This window comes from Lipophrys pholis (genome assembly GCF_963383615.2).
Source record: "Lipophrys pholis genome assembly, chromosome: 12".
Taxonomy (NCBI): domain Eukaryota; kingdom Metazoa; phylum Chordata; class Actinopteri; order Blenniiformes; family Blenniidae; genus Lipophrys; species Lipophrys pholis.
In genome coordinates, this window is record NC_137641.1 from 13,441,620 (window position 1) to 13,458,961 (window position 17,342).

Here is a 17,342-nt window from a genome sequence, read left to right on the forward strand (position 1 = left end):
TCCAGTGTCAAATACTACTTCTGGTGCATTAATCACTGTGACAAATTCTTTTCTAAAAAGTTGTCACACAAAAAGAAATGAAAAGCATTTAATGGGAAGACCCGAGCCGCTGAGGAGACGTGTCGGTTTACGAACGCCAATGTCAAATTATAAATCACATCAACGTGTACCCACGAATCAAGTTTGTCAAACAGAAAACTTTTGAAAAAATCATAAGGAAGTGAGACTTTCAACAACTCGGGAGTTATGGGAAGAGGAAATGTGGAAAGCCGGGCTGAATAATGAATGAAGCACCGTAACTGATGGGCGGTAAAAACTCATGGCGGCGGCCATCTCCTCCATCAAAGCCTCAGGTCAATAAACAAGACATTAAATATGACTTTTATGCGCCGTATAAATAGTTTTCAGGGCAACAATAAATAATCTCAAAAGTTGGAGGAAAGACGCAGCGTCATGAGCATGTGGCGAGTGGGAGGGTTTTGGAATTCTTCAACTCTCGGACTAAGAAATCAAGTAGAAAAGCTTTTTTATTAGTTTTCACAGGATGTAAAATCATTGTGAGTCAACAGTTATGTATTCACCAAACACTTTAAAACAGGAACAAGTGTGCCCCCGCCATTGTACAACCGACCCGTACCTTCACTGGCCTCGGGCGGAGGAATTCCGTAGCTGCCATTGCAGCCGATTCAAACCGAGCGCCGACGTCCCTCCGACATTGCGCATTAGCTAATGAGCTAGAGCTGCTGACTACAGCTGCAGTACACATCTTTTAAAACTGGACACCGACTCCAACGCTCAGCAGGAATAAATTACGTTTCTGGAGGTCGTCCAGTCGACTTCATGACATCACCCGAAAAGAAAGAAAAAAAAAAGAAAAGAAAAGGCATTTGATAAAGCCAGGCACCTACTCTGCGTGTGAGAGGTCTAATCAAAGAAAACGTTGGATTTGAGATTAGAAAATGGATTATCAGTGATTAAAAACATATAGAAACATGCATTCATGTCTCTCCCCCCCCTCACCCCACCCCGCCCCCCTTTAAAAATCAAAACCCATTGATTAAGAACCCAGGACTGTGTAATAACAAATACTACATGGGATTTGGCAGTCGCCAGACCAACTCGTTGTTTCAGCAGGTTGAATCGTACAAAACATACAAAAGATGAGCGACAGACGGGCTGTAATGCACTTGGATGGATTTCAAAGTGACCACGAGGTTGCTTTCAACTGGCAGAGGAGTTTTAAGATTCTGCGACGAGAAACTGAACCGCCACCTGTGTAAATCCAAATGTTTACACGTCCAATAACACTGTAAAAAAATAAAAACACCAAAAAAAAAAAAAAAAAAAGCGACTCTTCTTTCTGCAGGTAGACGTTACTGCAAACGGATGAAAACGCTCAGGCCGCAGAGAAATTCGTACCGTGCAGCTTTGTAAATGAGCCGATTGGACTTCTCCAACTCTGTGACGTCACAGTGAACCTTAAAGGCACAGACAGATAGATAAACGGTCTGTTCTCAGCGGGACAATCTTGGACTGATCCAACACACTGGAAGAGTGTAAAGCCGGCGTTCCTTCAAATGTTTAATTGAATCAAAGTGTCAATTTGGTCACCGCGCTGCACGTAGCACCTGCAAATACGGAGTAGAAAAATCCTCAAATATGAAAGAACAGATTAATGCAAATGCTGAGACTTTACCCAAGTGGTGGCAGGCAAGTAGAGCGTGTAAACCTCATGTTGTCAGTAATGCTCGTTGACTCTCGCACTATGAATGAACCAAACCGTTTAAGCCTTGCTTAAGTTAGAAAACACAAGTTGAAGAGAAAACATTCAATCACCAGCGCCTTCAAATGAATCCAAAACACAGTATAAAAAGTCTCCACTACCAAGACGTTGATGTCTCGTCGTTCCTTCAGAGAGTCAGAGTCAGTAATGGCACGACGCAGCCCCGGAGGGTTTGTGAGAATCCTCCGGGCGTCTTTCATCTGTGGCACAGTGAGCTCTGCTGGGCTCCGCTGGAAAGGCAGCGGCGGCCGTGCCGTCGCTACCTGGATGCGTCTGGGATGAGTTTCTTAAACCAGCTGCCCACGGCCACGTCCACCCTCAGCACCAACGAGACGCCGATCAGCAGGAACACGCTGCTCACCAGGAACCCCGAGGCCTCGAACATTAGCCTGCAAGGAACAGAACGCTTCGGTTATTCGAAGCCGTCATCACACAAGAAGTGATGCTGCTGCTTGGCAGACGGGACAGGTGAGCTGGTTTGTCTCACAGCAAAAAAACACACACACATTTTATTTCCAACGACAGTTTGAAACTCACATGATCTGCATGCTTTGTTGTTGTACAGCACAGTTGGAATTAAAATATATCTATAAACTTTTGGTATTCACAACAAGAGACTAAAATCAGCTCCTATGAAGATTGTTGGCGTTATTTATTTGTACATATCTGTAATGTGCCTTATGCAGAAACACAGATACATTTTATTTGAACAGGATTCAAGGCTCAATGTGTTTCACTCAAAAAACCTAAAGATCTCTGTGCGTTTCTAAATCCTTTATGAATATACTGGAAGGTATTAAATCAAATTATGACGGCGCATGTACTCTTACCAAAATCAACTAACTGCATGCCTCTTGTTTATTTAATTGATATTGATATGTTTCAGGCTTAAAAAGCAGTTGCAGAAATAAATTCCTTCAGAGTGATTACAATCAATATCTGGTTATATAGCTTCCTCTTCTAATCACTCATCAAAACAGATTTATTGAGTTGTTTAGTTTTCTTTTTACTTATGTGGCCCACCTGGTAAAAGTGGTCTGGCATATTTGAATAAAATCACAGAAACAGATATACTACAATAAAAGCAACCTGTTTGAGTTTAATTTTGTGATCAACCACTGGAATTCTCTGATCGGAGGTTTACCAGCACAGAAACTGTAAGTATGTAGAAAACCATCCAGATATACATGCTGTGATTCTGGCTCCATGATGTCCATATAACTCAGAAGCCTTTACTGTCAGTGAGTTCGTGTGAGCTGGAAAATCCATTCGGGCACTTACTTGGGTGCGAAAACCTTCCACACCATTAGGTGTCTCCTGAGGATAGCAGCTGCACAGACTGAAGCGAAGACCTGTGAAGAGAGCCGAGAATCTGAGTGGTGTGATGTGATACTGATCCACGCTGCAGAGTGGAAGTGAGCCGAGTGAGGGGGAGGGGAAGGGCGGGAGGAGGGGGGGATGCAATATAAATTGAACACAGAACGGATCCGAGCACGGCTGGATTCCTCTGCTGTGACGAATGTTTTAAACTGGCGGCAGCGATTGGGTCTGTACCAAGTGTGGACCAACCTGTGCTCCATTAATAAAGAGGTAGCGTGTTGACAGTTGGAGGAGAGCGGCGCTGAACTGCAGGGGGTTTTCCCTCAGCCTCATCTCCATGACGGCGTCCTCGCCTTCCTCCCCACAGGCTCGTCCTCCTCGGCTCCCACGCACCTCTCGCACCAGGGGCCAGAAGAGCAGCAGTGGACACCCCACTGGAGGGAAAGAGTCATTAATAAATGTCATAGCACACAATTCCCCGCGGGTTCTGATGTGCTTTTTGCGTAGGTGCTCCCAGTCCCGCACCGAAAAGCCAACAAGAAAAAGATTACATTTAAATCAATGCCTGGGATAAAATTCTATGCGCATTGCCTCTTAAAGTGACAGGCTCGGACAACGCAGAATTAGTTGCTCAATTTTTGATTACATGAACTTTCTAGACTGTGTGGTTTTAATTTACTTCTACTGGGAAACATTCCTGGACATTGAATCACTGCAGCTGCCATGGAGGTAAACCAGGTCTTATTTTGATTGAATATTCCTCTATTTTTTGGAGTAACTATTTATTTCCCCTCTGAAAAACTTTACTAGTGCCTATGTTTAACTGCACAAAACAAATTGTTTTTCACTCATCAAAAGCATTTTTTGGTTAAAAACCTAAATACTGACCTGCAAACAGAATGTGTGAGGCGAATGTGTTGAGGGTAACCAGCGAGGCGGGCAGTATAGTGCCGGTGTGTCCCTCTGGAAATCCCACGAAGGCGGCGCTCCACTGGATGGAGGGGAAGGTGGGGAGGTGACCTGTGGCATGGAAGAACTGGGTGGCGGCCAGCGACCACAGCACCACGGGAGTCCAGGGAACGTAGAACCCACCTGAAGAAAAGCAAAGCGAGGTGCACGATTACGTGCCGTGACTCACAGAGAGAGAGAGAGGTGTGCGATTGCGAAAGTATGACCGCGAGCGTCTTACCGGAGTATGCGCCATGCAGGCCACTGAGAGTTGTGGAGGAGGCGTGAATGTGCAACAGAGATCCCATTTCGAGCAACAGCAGGAGGAAGGACAGAGCCATGCCTTCCGGGTGCAGCAGCAGCAGGCCGATTCCCAGCAGGCCGCAGAACAACAACACGGGGGCAGAGTAGACCGTTCCGAGCCCGTATGCCTCCACAGCGGGCCGGTTGTCCACCTCGTTGGCCCCGCTCAGCTCACCGGCGTCGTCGTCCAGGGAGCGACGCATGCGCTGGTAGATTTGGGGAATGAGGTGATGCAGTTCGGCCTGCGGGCTGATGCCCGTGCTCGCACGGTAGCGAGGAGGCGGCAGAGTCAAGCTTCGGGCTGAAGCGGCCGCCCTGGTTTTCACAAACACGGTGAGGGGCTCCAGCCAGATCAGGGACAGCCCCAGCGCCAGGAGGCAGAAGGCGGCCCTGGGGAGGGCCAGCTGCGCCAGGCCGATCAGCTCGGACAGATTCCTGAAGCTGTCGTCCGGAGTGGCACTAACGGCCCAGTGCAGGCCCAGGCACACGGACAGCAGCGGCAGGATCCAGCGGGCCGTGAACACCGTCCCGCCTGAGGCGTTGAGGTTGCCGTAGTGGCAGAGGCAGCGCCTCAGCAGGAAGGTCCACAGGCCGAGAGAGATGACGGAGAGGACGTAGTGCAGGTTCTTCAGCTGGCTGTTCTGCAAGCGGGACAGAGGGGAGAGGAACGGGGACGGCTGGCAGGAGCCCTGCTCCTCTCGACAGGCGTGGAAGGAGAGGGAGAGGTAGAGGCTGCCGATGAGGAGGCCCAGGCAGGCCAGCAGGGTGTTGCTCTCTTTTCTCACGGTAGCCGAGGAGAGGGCCGGGGACGGCAGGAGCCCCGCTGTTTTCAGGGGGTCGGGGCTCGGGGGCAGAAGGAGGCTGTCCCAGTTGAGATGGATGGGAATATAAATGGCCAGAGAGAAGACCAGGAAGGTCACGACGCGGCCCTCTGCAATCACGTAGCTATCGGAGAGCAGCGAGGCACAGCGGAGGAGCGGCACCAAGAGCGGAGCCACCAGGAGTCGACGAGGGGTCAGCCAGCTCGCGCCCTTCGGAGCTTTGCTTCCGTTCTTTGACACGGTCGGGGAGTTCAATCGACGGGCTCTCCAGAGGAAGAAAAGCTCGGAGGCAAAGGCGCCGGCCGCCAGGCACCACGCTACCTCCACGTACCCGCGCGCGAGCAGCTGAGTAGCGGCTGCGCCGGCCGCCGATGTCACCGCCACGAGGACGGGGGTCTTCAGTCCAACGCCGTCCTCCCCGATCAGCGCCTGGGACAGTTCGGACAGGACGAAGCACATCAGGCAGGCGGAGGCGAGGATGGCTAACCCTGCTGCCATCTTTAGAGGGTTGAATCGAGCCCAGGTGGCTCGGCAGGTGTCCCTGACAGAGGTGAGGTAGAGCTGCAGGGAGGACGCCAGCTCAGGGGACGGCGAGCGGCCATCTCTCACAGCGGCGAGGTACTCCGAGGAGAGGCGGGCGAATTGAGCCTTCAGCTGCGAGAGGCTCTCCGGTGGGATGTCTTTGGCCATGCTGGAGTACGTATCCAGGAATCGGTTGACCTTCACAGAGGGAACAAAAGAACTCAATTACCGAGTGTGAATGTAAGAGGAATGAAACCTTTTCTGTACGGAAACTTTGAAAGAATTCAAAAAATAAATAAATAAATGAATAAAAAAACTATGGTAGATGGTTCTTAACCAGAGCCTACCTGTTTTGCGTTGATCCACAGCGCCTCCAGCTGGCTGATCCCTCCAACTGCGCCTTTCGTCTGCCCATGAGCAGGGAATAAAGGCAGGAGGACTTGGCCCACGCTACTGTACGGGATGGGAACTCCGAGCAGCAGAGCCAGGGTGGGCACCAGGTCAGTCTGGGGCACGACCTCTGGTTCCTTCTGGAAACAAATGAGAAAGATTTGCTCAGACGTTTTTTAATTCTCACAAACTAACCCTGACACTCATTTCTCAATTTTGTTTGTGACACATCCTTTGTTAATCTCACGAAAGAGGCGGAGACCACCTGCCGGCATCCACTTAATGGTTTCTGGGAAGTGCGCAGCCAACCATGAACAGAAATGCGCATGCATGAGTGGTTTGATGCTTCACACCTGTGATACATTAAACACGGTAGTAATTTCAGGAGACTGTCATGGTGTCGATGTGCATTTGCTTATGAGATAAGATTAACACTCAAATAGATGAAGTGAACTATGTACACAACCGTTCATGTTTTCTTCAGTTTATCGCGTTACATAAAAATATAAACTAGTATATTATTTCACACATTTAAAAAGGGGATGCTGATTTATTTCACTCTGCACACAAGATTTATTTACTCAATGTCATGTGTTGCTTCATGTCTTTTAGACTCTTCTCAGCGTGTTATTCGCATACATATCTATCATAGCGGCGGGCCGTCAGGTCTGCAGACCTAAGAAATATATCAGAACCACAGACTGATGTTGATTATATTTTGTCCATGAATACTTCTTAAATAATTCTAAACTGTCTGTCTGCTTCCTCTCGTACCTTCTCCCCTGTCTGCACCGCTTCCAGACGTGTACTTCCATATTAAAGCTTTTAACCAATCACATTTCAGCCATCACCTGTTGCCAGGGTAAAGAAATCTGCCTGAGGCCTTCACATTCAATTCTGCAGGCGTCTGCAGTGTAAAACAAGCGTCAGTCACACTGCTGCTTCGACCAATCAGATTTTGATATTGACGACTCAGGGCCTTCTAGAAGGCCGAGCGTTACGCCAGTGTATTCAAGCCCTCTGATTGGATCGCCAGAGTGTTCACTCTCCAGCGCCAGCTGACTGCATCTGTAGCGAGCTGCATGAACAGAAATATAGTTGTGTAGATTTAAAAAAGGTTTTATCAACCCACAATGGCTAAAGGATGAAGACATTTGGTTGCAGATTTATTGTCAAAACTATTTTCAAGAGGGATTTTTCCAAGAGGTCTTTGAACACACCGCAGCACTCCAAGGGCATGGAGGTCCTGTGCAATTTACTTACGCTCACTCGTCACTACATCTTCCTTGGAAGGATTGAGGATTATGTTATTTGTCATTATATTATTTTCAACACCATGAAAAGCTGACGTTTGTCACCCTCCTCGACCCTCAGGAGTTTCGGGAATAGCAGCCGCTTTTTTTATGCAGCTGCAGCAGAAGTAGCGATGTGAACTCTGATTTCAGGTGTTTGGATCATTGGAGGAGCAGGAGTACCTCGGTAAAGGCCATGCATGCACTGGGAGAACATGCAAACTTTACACAATAAGGAGAGTGTGCATGGGCGGACCCAAGTCTTTACTAAAGTGCTTCCCACTGCAGCACAGAGACGTCCATCCTTTCCTCAATAAAAAAAAACTACTACTTTTTTTTAACAAGCGTCTTGGTATAGCATCCTTCCAACCTGTGTTATATTGAAACTTTAACCTTTTGACATCAGATTGAAGAGCTTGACTCTCATCAGGGTCACTGAATGTAGCTCAATGTTGTCATTTGGATATATTTGCAGTATTTCTACAGCACTGGGCCCCATTGAGAAGTGATGCACAGCGACGACTTGTATTGTTCACATCATGGGAGACCGGGCTGTAAAAATCAGCTACACTACAAACCTGTGACAGTGATACGGGAAATACTGGGGAAGGGCTATAAAGGAAGATGGCGGCATCGGTCTCTTTTTGACTCTCGCCACCATGGTCTCCGGTGTCGGTCATCCCGTGATCTCCCATCACCACCAAGAGGGTGTCATTTTGCAGCCGGTCCATCACAGACCTAGAGGGATAAAAAAAAGAATCCAACACAAAAGAGGAATTACATACAACAATGAGACCACAAAAGGACAATCCTGAATAAATAAATATCACGTGGAAACAATATGTGCGACGGTCAGTCACAGGTCTTGTTCTCTCTCTGTGTCAACCTCTTATTATCTTGTAAGTGACGCGACATGAGGACGGCACTTGATGATGAGTGCAGCTGTGAAGCAGGCGCGGAGCAGCTGGGCTTTACACTGACCGTATGACTCCGTTCATTTGGGTGAGCTTGTCCGCCATGGCCGGGTGGTCGGGGCCGAACCTGTGACCGCAGTGATCAACCCCGAGGAAATGAGCGACCAGGACGTCCCAGTCGTTCCCCACCACTGTAAAAACCGAGAGCAGGAGACACAGAGAGAGCGAGCGAGATGAAGGCCGGGTGCCAAAGAAGCTCAAACCTAAGTCACCAGGAGATATTCACTGAAACGGTCAACTCCCGCATACTGGTCGTGTAGAGGTGCTGCAGGATCCCGTTATCCACAGTGTGCAGATCCTTGACGTTGAATGAGGGGAAAGGTAAGGAGCGGTGGAACTTCTTTGGAAAAAGACTCTCCCATGTGTCATCACCCATGAACACCACACGCTTGCCTGCGGAGAGAAAAGAAACATTATACCAGATCATCCCGGCTTTTTCTGGCCAAAATGCAGAGTTTACCCCGGGAAGCTCATCCAATGTCAAGTTACCAATTAACCTGTAATGCGTTTGTGGGAGGAAACCAAAGCACAGAGAGAAAACCCATGAAGCCCCAGAAAGACTCTGCTGCCAACCACTATCACACCGTGCAGCCATGATACACCCAGTGCCTTTTAAAAGCAGTCCTCTGATCTTTAGTTTCACACTTTTATCGCTTTAATTAAATATAATTTAGATTATTTCTTAAAATGTACTGAAAAAATATCTTGAATGAGAAAGGACAACTGATTTTCCCCCAAATACATTGGTTAAATGTTAAAGATAAGACCATTTCTGAAAAAAATGGGAGTATTCAGATTATTAAAACTATTGTAAATTATAAAATTATGGCTAAAAGGTACTAATATGATACATATGATATAATATGATATGGTACAAAAGATATGTTACTTGACACCTGTTGGATTAATAGAATATATATAATATAAACACAACTTTAAATATGCAAAAGTTTCCACAAAACTGCAATTATTTATGCAAGTCATATGAGTTTATGAATACTTCTCAGTTGTTTTCCCCCATTTTAGTTGTGCCTTTATTAAAAGCCCCTTTTAGCCAAGAGCGAAAAGTCCTTTTGGAAATGACTTTGTGTACGTAGTGAGAATGAAAAGATAAAATGTTTATTATAGTATAATATTGTGAAGGGTTCAGGGAGCTACTACAGAATGGCTGCCGGTTGTCGCCCCCTGGACTAGATGCTTCTTTTACATGCAACACACTACAAACACATCTTGGTGGTGAAAGCATCATAGTCTGATGATGCTTCATTGTAGCTACATTAATATATCAACCAATAATTCTTTAAAATTAAATATAGTCAAATTATTACATTTACTACTCTATCAAAAAAATCACCCATCGTTAAAGAAATTTTGAATAGTTCAAAACACTATATGAAAAAAAATTAAAATACACGATTTATAAAGACCTGCTGCTAAATAAATACCAAGCATGAGTGCCTTTCTCTTTGGGGTTTGCATATTCTCCCTGTGCACGTGTGGATATTATTTATTTTGCTTCCTACAACCCAGTATTGTATTCGGGTGAAACATGTGTCAGAAGCTCCATGAGCCAGTATTTTATGAAGCGGGTATAAAAGATGGATTAATATATTATGTGCCGATAATCAACAGTGAGGATCGGAGGAAGAATGAGTAATGATCAGTGTATAACTGTTTAGAAACTCACCCACTTGTCCGAGCTGGTGGATGAGATTGTCCTCGAGGATTGCGCTGGACGCAAAGTTATTACCCACATCCACGAAGGTGGGCAGGGAGCCGGTGGTGAAGCCCTTGATCCTCTGCATGGTGGTGGTGGGGGGGTCCGCGCGGAACGCGTAAAGGCGGCTCTGCAGCGGTCTGGAGGAGACGGTCTCCCCCAGCACCGGCAGCTTGTTCTCGTAGGGCCGCGGGGCCGTGTTGTCCGGGTCGAACCGGGCGAAGTCGATCTTCAGCGCGTCGACGACGAGGAGGACGAGCCTGTTGAAGCGCGGCGGGGAGCGGCAGAAGTCCCCCGGCTCGCCGCCGGCCTCCCCGCCGGGCTCCAGCACGTCCCGGCAGCCGCTGGTCCGGTTCACCTCCAGCCGGACGAGCAGGAAGCCGCCCACGAACAGGTAGATGCCCACGAAGTAGACCGCGCACAGCCACAGCAGCAGGCTGAGCACCGGGAGCCGCTTCATCCTGCACGGGGCACAGGTGTCACACTCAACGACACCCGCCGCGACATGGGCAACTTGAGCCGGGATAAAATAAATAAATTAAGATGAATTAAAAAGAAAAAAAAACGGAGGAGACGTCGGTAAATTGAGTTAGCTGCCGGCTAGTCGCCTCCCTCACCTCTCTCCTGTCACTGACCTTGCAGCGGCGGCGGCTGTCGTCCTCTCTCGGCCGGAGGGCGGACGTCAGAGTGCGGGCCCACAACACGGCCGTGCGGGTGTCTCAGGTGAACAGAGAACCGGGCGACACGCTCACCTTCATGAGGACTACCGACCCGGACAGAGATCAGACGGCTGGTGGACTGAGGGGAACGTTAGCGAGCTGGAAACTCGGCGGAAGAAGAGTGCCGGACGATTTACTCTGTTGCACATAGGATTAAATGGTATGCCCCGAATAATAGCTTGTAGGTAACAGAAAGTTTTAAAAAATAATTACCTTTGCCAAAGAAAGTTGACCGAGAAGGTTGTGTTTTTATATGTGTGTATTTATTTATTGTTTTGTATGTATGTATGTCTAATCTATAACTAATCTTTTGCAAGAACTACTCACCTGTATTGCATGATATTTTCAGGGATAATTTTTCATCATCCAAATAAAACACAATTGTGCACTTTGAGCTATAACATAACTTTTTAATGCCTAAAAGACAAGATGCAGGGGTACATCTTCCTTCCTCTTAGACTACATAGCATTTAAAGCTGTTATCTTTTCTTTCTTTTTTATGTAATTTATTGGTCTTATTTATTAATATCACATGAACTAAAAAAACTAAACAATATGAAATAAAGATTAAATTTGCTTTGAGTTTATTGAACATGTATCATAATAGAACACATTAATGAATAAATCTTATTCCCAAAATTGATATTTTCAAACACTTCAATTTGACATTTATTACACAAAAAAAGATTATTTCTCTTAAACAGATTACATTTATTAATACCTTTATTTAAAACGTGATCAAAAATGGACATTTTCCTTGCAGTTATATTCACTTACTCATATCTAAGCTCTAACCTTTTGTATGTAGACTTTTTTTTTTTTATTGCCCAAATTTAGTTTACCATTTGCACATGACATTTACCTATTTGCACCGTTTTCTTTTATACGTTATTTTACTGCTGGCACTCTGGACAACAGAGAGATATTTCACCGTCCATGGGAAACCTTGTTTTTCTGATTTGCATCTGATAATAGACCTTGAAGCACATTCCCTCTACTGGCCAAGGGTCAAATGTTTCATCTGAATATACAAGAAAACAAAGGGATGTACTCACATCTCCACTGCCTTCCTCCTTCTAATGAACTGTGCCATATTTATACATTGCACAAAATACTTTACCTGATTAACCTTTTATATTTTAATTCAACATTATGTTCGTCTGTGTTCATCCCAGAATACAAACGTCTTAAAACTTTTTTTTTTTTCTTTTAATAATGTGAGCAGACGAAATGACAAACACCACCATCTTTGCTGCGTCATTCAATTTAATAAATACAGCCCATAAGACATCAGGGGTGAACACAAATATGCAGTCGGAGAACTGAGAGAAAAGGACTACTCTATCCAGTAACTGAGAACAAGTAATCTGGAATATTTATAATTTTTTTTTTAGACGATACCAACTCTTAAAAAGAGTTTCTAAGCTAAACTTTAGGGGAGATAAATGTTTTGACATAACAGGGGCTGACAGTAAATTAAATAAAATGTCTCAGCAATGCCAGAAGTGGCTGATTTCTGTAAACCAGCCATATGAAATAAAAAGCCCGATCAATATTAGCACAGATCCCGAATGCAGCCATTTGGGCCAGCCCGAGAAAACAGTTTGCAGAAGGTGAGAATGTTGAAAAGAAATGGATGGTAAACTCATGGTAAAGTGCTCGAAAGCTAATAACAGAAACTGCTTGAGAAGGCTGAATTTGATCCCAACACTCGGGGCTTCATTTTGCATTCTGTCAACCTGTCCGAGAAACTTGTGTGTGTGTGGCTGCAGGCTGCTTTCACTTTCCACATCAGACAATGACTGATCCGAAAATGACAGACAGCAAAGATGACAAACCCGCTTAAAAAACTTCAATGTGATTGAACCGCGAGGCTCCGTCCGGACATCGGAAGAGTTTATATGATTTGTGGCTTTTTCCTTCTGACGGGTCAGTGGAAGCTCACACACTGATCACTCTGAGCCCCAACCACTCGGACTGATCCTTCTGCTGGTTCAGAGAACTGCTACTGAGTCCTCTGCTCATCGGGTTCGGTCTGGACCTCATTGCCGCTCTGCACCGGCTCCTCGGGAGCTTTCGGACTCGCCTTTGCCAGCGTACTGTAAATGGTCATAGCCTGAAAAAAAATAAAAAAATAACTTAACTTACACTCACTCGTATGTTCACTCACTTCATACGAGTGAACAAAACAGACTAATTAAAATAAACCAAGACATTCCGTTCTAATCCATCGATATGTTTTCCCCTCTGTACTTTCATATATGAAAAAAGGAAAGTCCCCAAAAAAACTTCACATTATAACATTCATCTTGGCTTGTATCACGTCAACAGGTAAATTCTAAACAGTCAAACAGTGAGTGCACCTGGCTCTTAAAGGGGAAGGCACAGACTACACACTGACCACTACAATTATAAATTAAGACGAGAAGTACAATTCAAATAAATCATGCATCTCTCACTATGCTGAGGTTAATATGAGTTTTTCTTCCTTTTTGGAGCTATATTGAATTTTGGAAATTAAGTGTTTCTATGCTGTTTCTGGCATTTTGCTTTCAGTCAACCTTCATGAAAAACAAATTTTTAAAGACACATGATGCATCTTCATGAAGTTAAATGACTTCCTCACAAATATTAAACTCCTTTTCTTTGTTTTACATATTGAAAAAAAAAAAGGTAGTTGTTTGTATTAAACGTGTCAGAAGTCTCTTTTTTTCATTTCTTTTTAACTTACTAACTTCTTCCACATCACTGTGTGCGTACCTGTGAGACCATCCCACTGATGTCCCCGCTGTTGGAGGGAAGGAGGACGGTGTTGGACTCTTTGGCGAGGTTGGAGAACGCCGACACGTACTGCTCAGCCACGGAGAGAGAAGCGGCGGCATTTCCGTTCTGAGATCAAAAACGAAAACAGCGGAGGCGTTGACAAATGCGGCCACGGGCACGGTTAAGCGATTCGCGGTGAAGGAACACACTCACATGCTGAGTCAGCGCATCTGACAGGACGTAGATGGCTTTGGCCTTCGCCTCCGCTTTGGCTAAAATTGCTTGGGCTTCACCTGAAAGGGACCACAGTCACCCATTCATGACATAAGTCACTGGGACATCAGTATTTCATCTCGCCGAACACAGAGGCTGTTTGAATAATACTCACCGGCTGCTTTATTGATCTGCTCTGCTTTTTGTCCCTCAGAAGCCAGGATCTGGGCTTGTTTACAACCTTCAGCAACGTTGATGGCCGCTTCCCTCGTGCCTTCGGACTCCAGCACCGTGGCTCTCTTTTTACGCTCGGCTTCCACCTGAAGCAAGGTGAACAAAACGCGTTTTTTCGGATCACTGATGCATCCTCAGAAGACATGAAAATCTTCAAAAAACGTCATTTCTTTATTCATTCTTCTTGCGTTTGTCTCACCTGCATCTGCATGGACTCCTTAACACGAGGCGGCACGTGGATGTCTTTGATTTCGTAGCGGAGGCAGCGGATCCCCCACTCGTCTGATGCCTGGTTGATGGAGTGGACGATGTTGGAGTTGAGGCACTCCCTTTCCTTTAATAAATGGCAAACATTAATCAAACATTTTGAGAGAGAGAGAGAAAAGAAATAACGAGCTACATTTGCAGAATGTCCTTTACCCGGAAGACTTTGTCCAGCGTCAGTTTGCCCAGTTCTGAACGCATGGTGGTCTGCGCCAGCTGTGTGACAGCGTATTCTGGCTCCTCAACGCCGTAACTGGCCTGAGAAATCACACACGGAAGGAATGGTGTTTTTTTTCTTTCTTTTTTTAAAGAAGCACATTTATTTCACTTTGGAAAATCTGTCTAAATGTTGCCACCGTACCTTAAAAGGATCGAGGATCCTCAAGTAAAGCACGCCATCAATCTGTAGCGTTACATTATCTGTAAAACCAAGGAAGAGAAAACAGCCATCAGATTTTCGCGCTCGACACGTCCTCCAAAGAGACTGATCACGAAATCCCACGCGTCTCACCGAGAGACACCGCTGATTGCTCGGGGACGTCGATCACTATTTCTTTGAGACTCTGCACGTAGCGAATTCTGTCCAGGATGGGGATGAGGAAGTTTAAACCCTGGGAAAAGCAAACGCAAGACTGTTAGTACCACTTTATTAAACGGTAAGCTTTTTTTTAAATTAATTTTATTTAAAAAAAAAAAAACTTGCTGTACCGGTTCTAAGATCCGGTGGAAGCGGCCCATCCTCTCCACCACCCAGGCCTCCTGCTGAGGCACAAACAGGACCAGAGTGTTCATGGGCAAGCTGGACGCCCATCGCTGCTGCGCGGGTGTAACCCACAGCCTCGGCGCCGTCCGCTGGGTTTGCTACAAACACACAGAAGAAGTCGGTTGGTGAAACGGAGACAGCAAGTTCAGCAACTTTTCACAGATCAATAAAAACGATGTGTCCCGTGTCCTCTGAAGAAAGCCTCGTGGAAAAAAACTTAACTTATTTTCTGTCCATGCATGTCACAATCTTACAGCTTAGGAGTTGGTATCGTCTCTTCTAAACAAACACCGTCTCAATCGGCATTCAGAATAGTGAGTAGTTATCGTTAGTGGCTTGAAACAGCCAATAATTTAGATAGAAGCTTTACATTTCTAAGTGCTTCTTCAGCTGTATTATACATATTTTTGACAGTAAACCTCACTCTCGCTTCACAGCAAGAAGGTTGCGGGTTCAAATACAGGCCGGGGCCTTTCTGTGTAGATTTTCTGTGTGTGCGTGGATTTCCGCCCGCAGTCCAAAAACATGCATGCGAGGTCAATCGGTAACCATAAATTGCCCCGGGGTGTGAATGTGTGTGTGGTTGTCTGTCTCTCTGTGTTTGCTCTGTAATGAACCAGCGACCTGTGCAGAGTGTATCATGGCCTCACAGTCAGATGGGTTTGGCCCCAGCGCCCTGCACAGGTTAAAGCGTTATAGGAGATGAACCAAACAACCAAGAACCAACATCCACTCCGTGTGATGGTCCAGAAACTAAAGATGATGTGAGCTTCGGATAGAGTGTGTTCATGATTTGGGACGGTGACAGTAATGATAGGGGAGCGTGAAGCAAATCCAAACTGGTTCTATTGACTTCAAATGTCATGTTTTCCACTTAACTATCGTGAGTTCCTAACATTAACCATACGATATTATCAGGTTGAGTTCCATCAAACAATGACGAAATATCACAACCTCAGCGTTAGTGACGGATGAGCTGCTTTTAATAATGTACGCAAAATATACATGAATACTACACGATGATCTCGGCTCTCATATGTCAACTACTGAATGATTCCATGTGAAGTTTGTGTCGGTATACAAACCATCTGATAGGCACTTTAATGAGTCATTTACTAATGTGCTATCACTTCCTGTGGCTTGTTAAACACATGCTCGCTGAATGACACACACACCAGCGGCTTTAACTAAGACTTTCATTTACCTGCAAAATGAGTCCGCCGGTTCGACACAGCGAGCGAAGCATCTTGTATTTACTGCGACGTGACCGCAGGCAGAAATGTGAGCTTCTAAAGAGACTTTATCCAAACTCTGCGCTCAGACCGATTGACCCTTTATCAGCAGGAAATATTACATCATGGTGCAACGCCGGTAAAGTCCTCCGCCAGGACAGGAAACAAGAGCCGGGAAATTTAGTTCCGCTCCTGAGACGTTTCCTTTAACAAGATACAAACCAACCTGTTGACATTTTACTGCTTTATTTGACTTTTCAGTTTTCAAATACAGATATTTATTTGTTTAAAATGAAATATCTCAATTGTTGTAATGACATGAACAAAGGACTTTGGGGACATTACTTTGTTAGCACCTTCCACATTAAAACAAGGCAAGGCAGATTAATATATATAGCAGCATTCAGAAACAGCACGCTTTCCAAGAATATACATTAAAACAACATGATTAAGAATATCAATCTTAAGCAATTAATATAATGAAAAACATTAAAACAAAGCAATTAAGAAAGGCTTAAAAAGAGAATAAATAAAGTAACAGCTTTTATAAGATAAAGGTAATAAAATTAGTACAATAATTTCTTTGATGAAAGGCCTGAGCGAATAATAGAGCTTGAAGGCCTGATTTAAAATAAGTGATCGTGTCAGCAGTCCAGGAAGTTTGTTCTACAGGTGAGGAACTGCTTCACCTTGTTTGCTTCTGACTCTGGGAAAGAGTCTGTTAAAAAAGATAGACGACATTCTTTGTTTCAGTTCAATTGATGGGTCTCTGCAGGCTTGCAACCTGACTTGACACCAAGAAATATATCAAAAGAGATGGAATCTCAACATCCTATCGCGTAAGGAATATCACCTTTCAATAAACAAAATAGGTAGTGAGGTGGGATTTTAAGTAGAGAAAAATGCTTTGACGTGAGCATTACTACAGAGTTCATACTCTGATGACAATATAACAAAGTTTAGTGATCGCACCTGGAATTTTCTGATATAATAATGAGGGTTTATTCGAAAAGAGCTCATTTGTGGATATACTTAGTTACTAGAAATATTAGAAATATTCTTGTTCGGTGAAACAAGGCCCCCT

The 17,342-nt window shown here is 45.1% G+C and overlaps 2 protein-coding genes across 2 annotated transcripts; both read right to left on the bottom strand.

The window, feature by feature from the left end:
- Positions 1-510: 510 nt before the first annotated feature.
- pigo (phosphatidylinositol glycan anchor biosynthesis, class O) lies at positions 511-10,839 on the bottom strand. The gene is made up of 11 exons (XM_080476237.1): positions 10,706-10,839; positions 10,041-10,583; positions 8,603-8,746; positions 8,361-8,484; positions 7,958-8,117; positions 6,045-6,227; positions 4,293-5,895; positions 3,992-4,195; positions 3,353-3,537; positions 3,065-3,135; positions 511-2,172 (listed from the first exon to the last, which is right to left on the bottom strand). The coding sequence occupies exons 2-11, from the start codon at positions 10,528-10,530 to the stop codon at positions 2,043-2,045; spliced, it is 3,294 nt and encodes a 1,097-aa protein (XP_080332363.1). The 5' UTR covers positions 10,531-10,583; positions 10,706-10,839; the 3' UTR covers positions 511-2,042.
- Positions 10,840-11,358: 519 nt separating this feature from the next.
- Positions 11,359-16,414, bottom strand: stoml2 (stomatin (EPB72)-like 2). Its single transcript, XM_080476818.1, has 10 exons — positions 16,231-16,414; positions 14,972-15,124; positions 14,775-14,874; positions 14,625-14,683; positions 14,420-14,521; positions 14,199-14,333; positions 13,941-14,085; positions 13,766-13,845; positions 13,550-13,678; positions 11,359-12,905 (listed from the first exon to the last, which is right to left on the bottom strand). Exons 1-10 carry the CDS (start codon positions 16,270-16,272, stop codon positions 12,795-12,797), a joined length of 1,056 nt encoding a protein of 351 aa, XP_080332944.1. The 5' UTR covers positions 16,273-16,414; the 3' UTR covers positions 11,359-12,794.
- Between the last annotated feature and the right edge of the window lie 928 nt (positions 16,415-17,342).

Bases quoted from the DNA above. Each gene is read 5' to 3' on its own strand.
- pigo (XM_080476237.1), bottom strand. From the start codon at position 10,530: ATGAAGCGGCTCCCGGTGCTCAGCCTGCTGCTGTGGCTGTGCGCGGTC. The intron at 8,747-10,040 runs GTGAGTTTCTAA...TTCTCTCCGCAG, and splicing joins CCACCAGCTCGGACAAGTGG to GCAAGCGTGTGGTGTTCATG. The intron at 4,196-4,292 runs GTAAGACGCTCG...GCTTTTCTTCAG, and splicing joins CCTGCATGGCGCATACTCCG to GTGGGTTCTACGTTCCCTGG.
- stoml2 (XM_080476818.1), bottom strand. From the start codon at position 16,272: ATGCTTCGCTCGCTGTGTCGAACCGGCGGACTCATTTTGCAG. The intron at 14,334-14,419 runs GTAAAGGACATT...CATTTATTAAAG, and splicing joins CGCTGGACAAAGTCTTCCGG to GAAAGGGAGTGCCTCAACTC. The intron at 12,906-13,549 runs GTACGCACACAG...ATTTTTTTTCAG, and splicing joins TCAGTGGGATGGTCTCACAG to GCTATGACCATTTACAGTAC.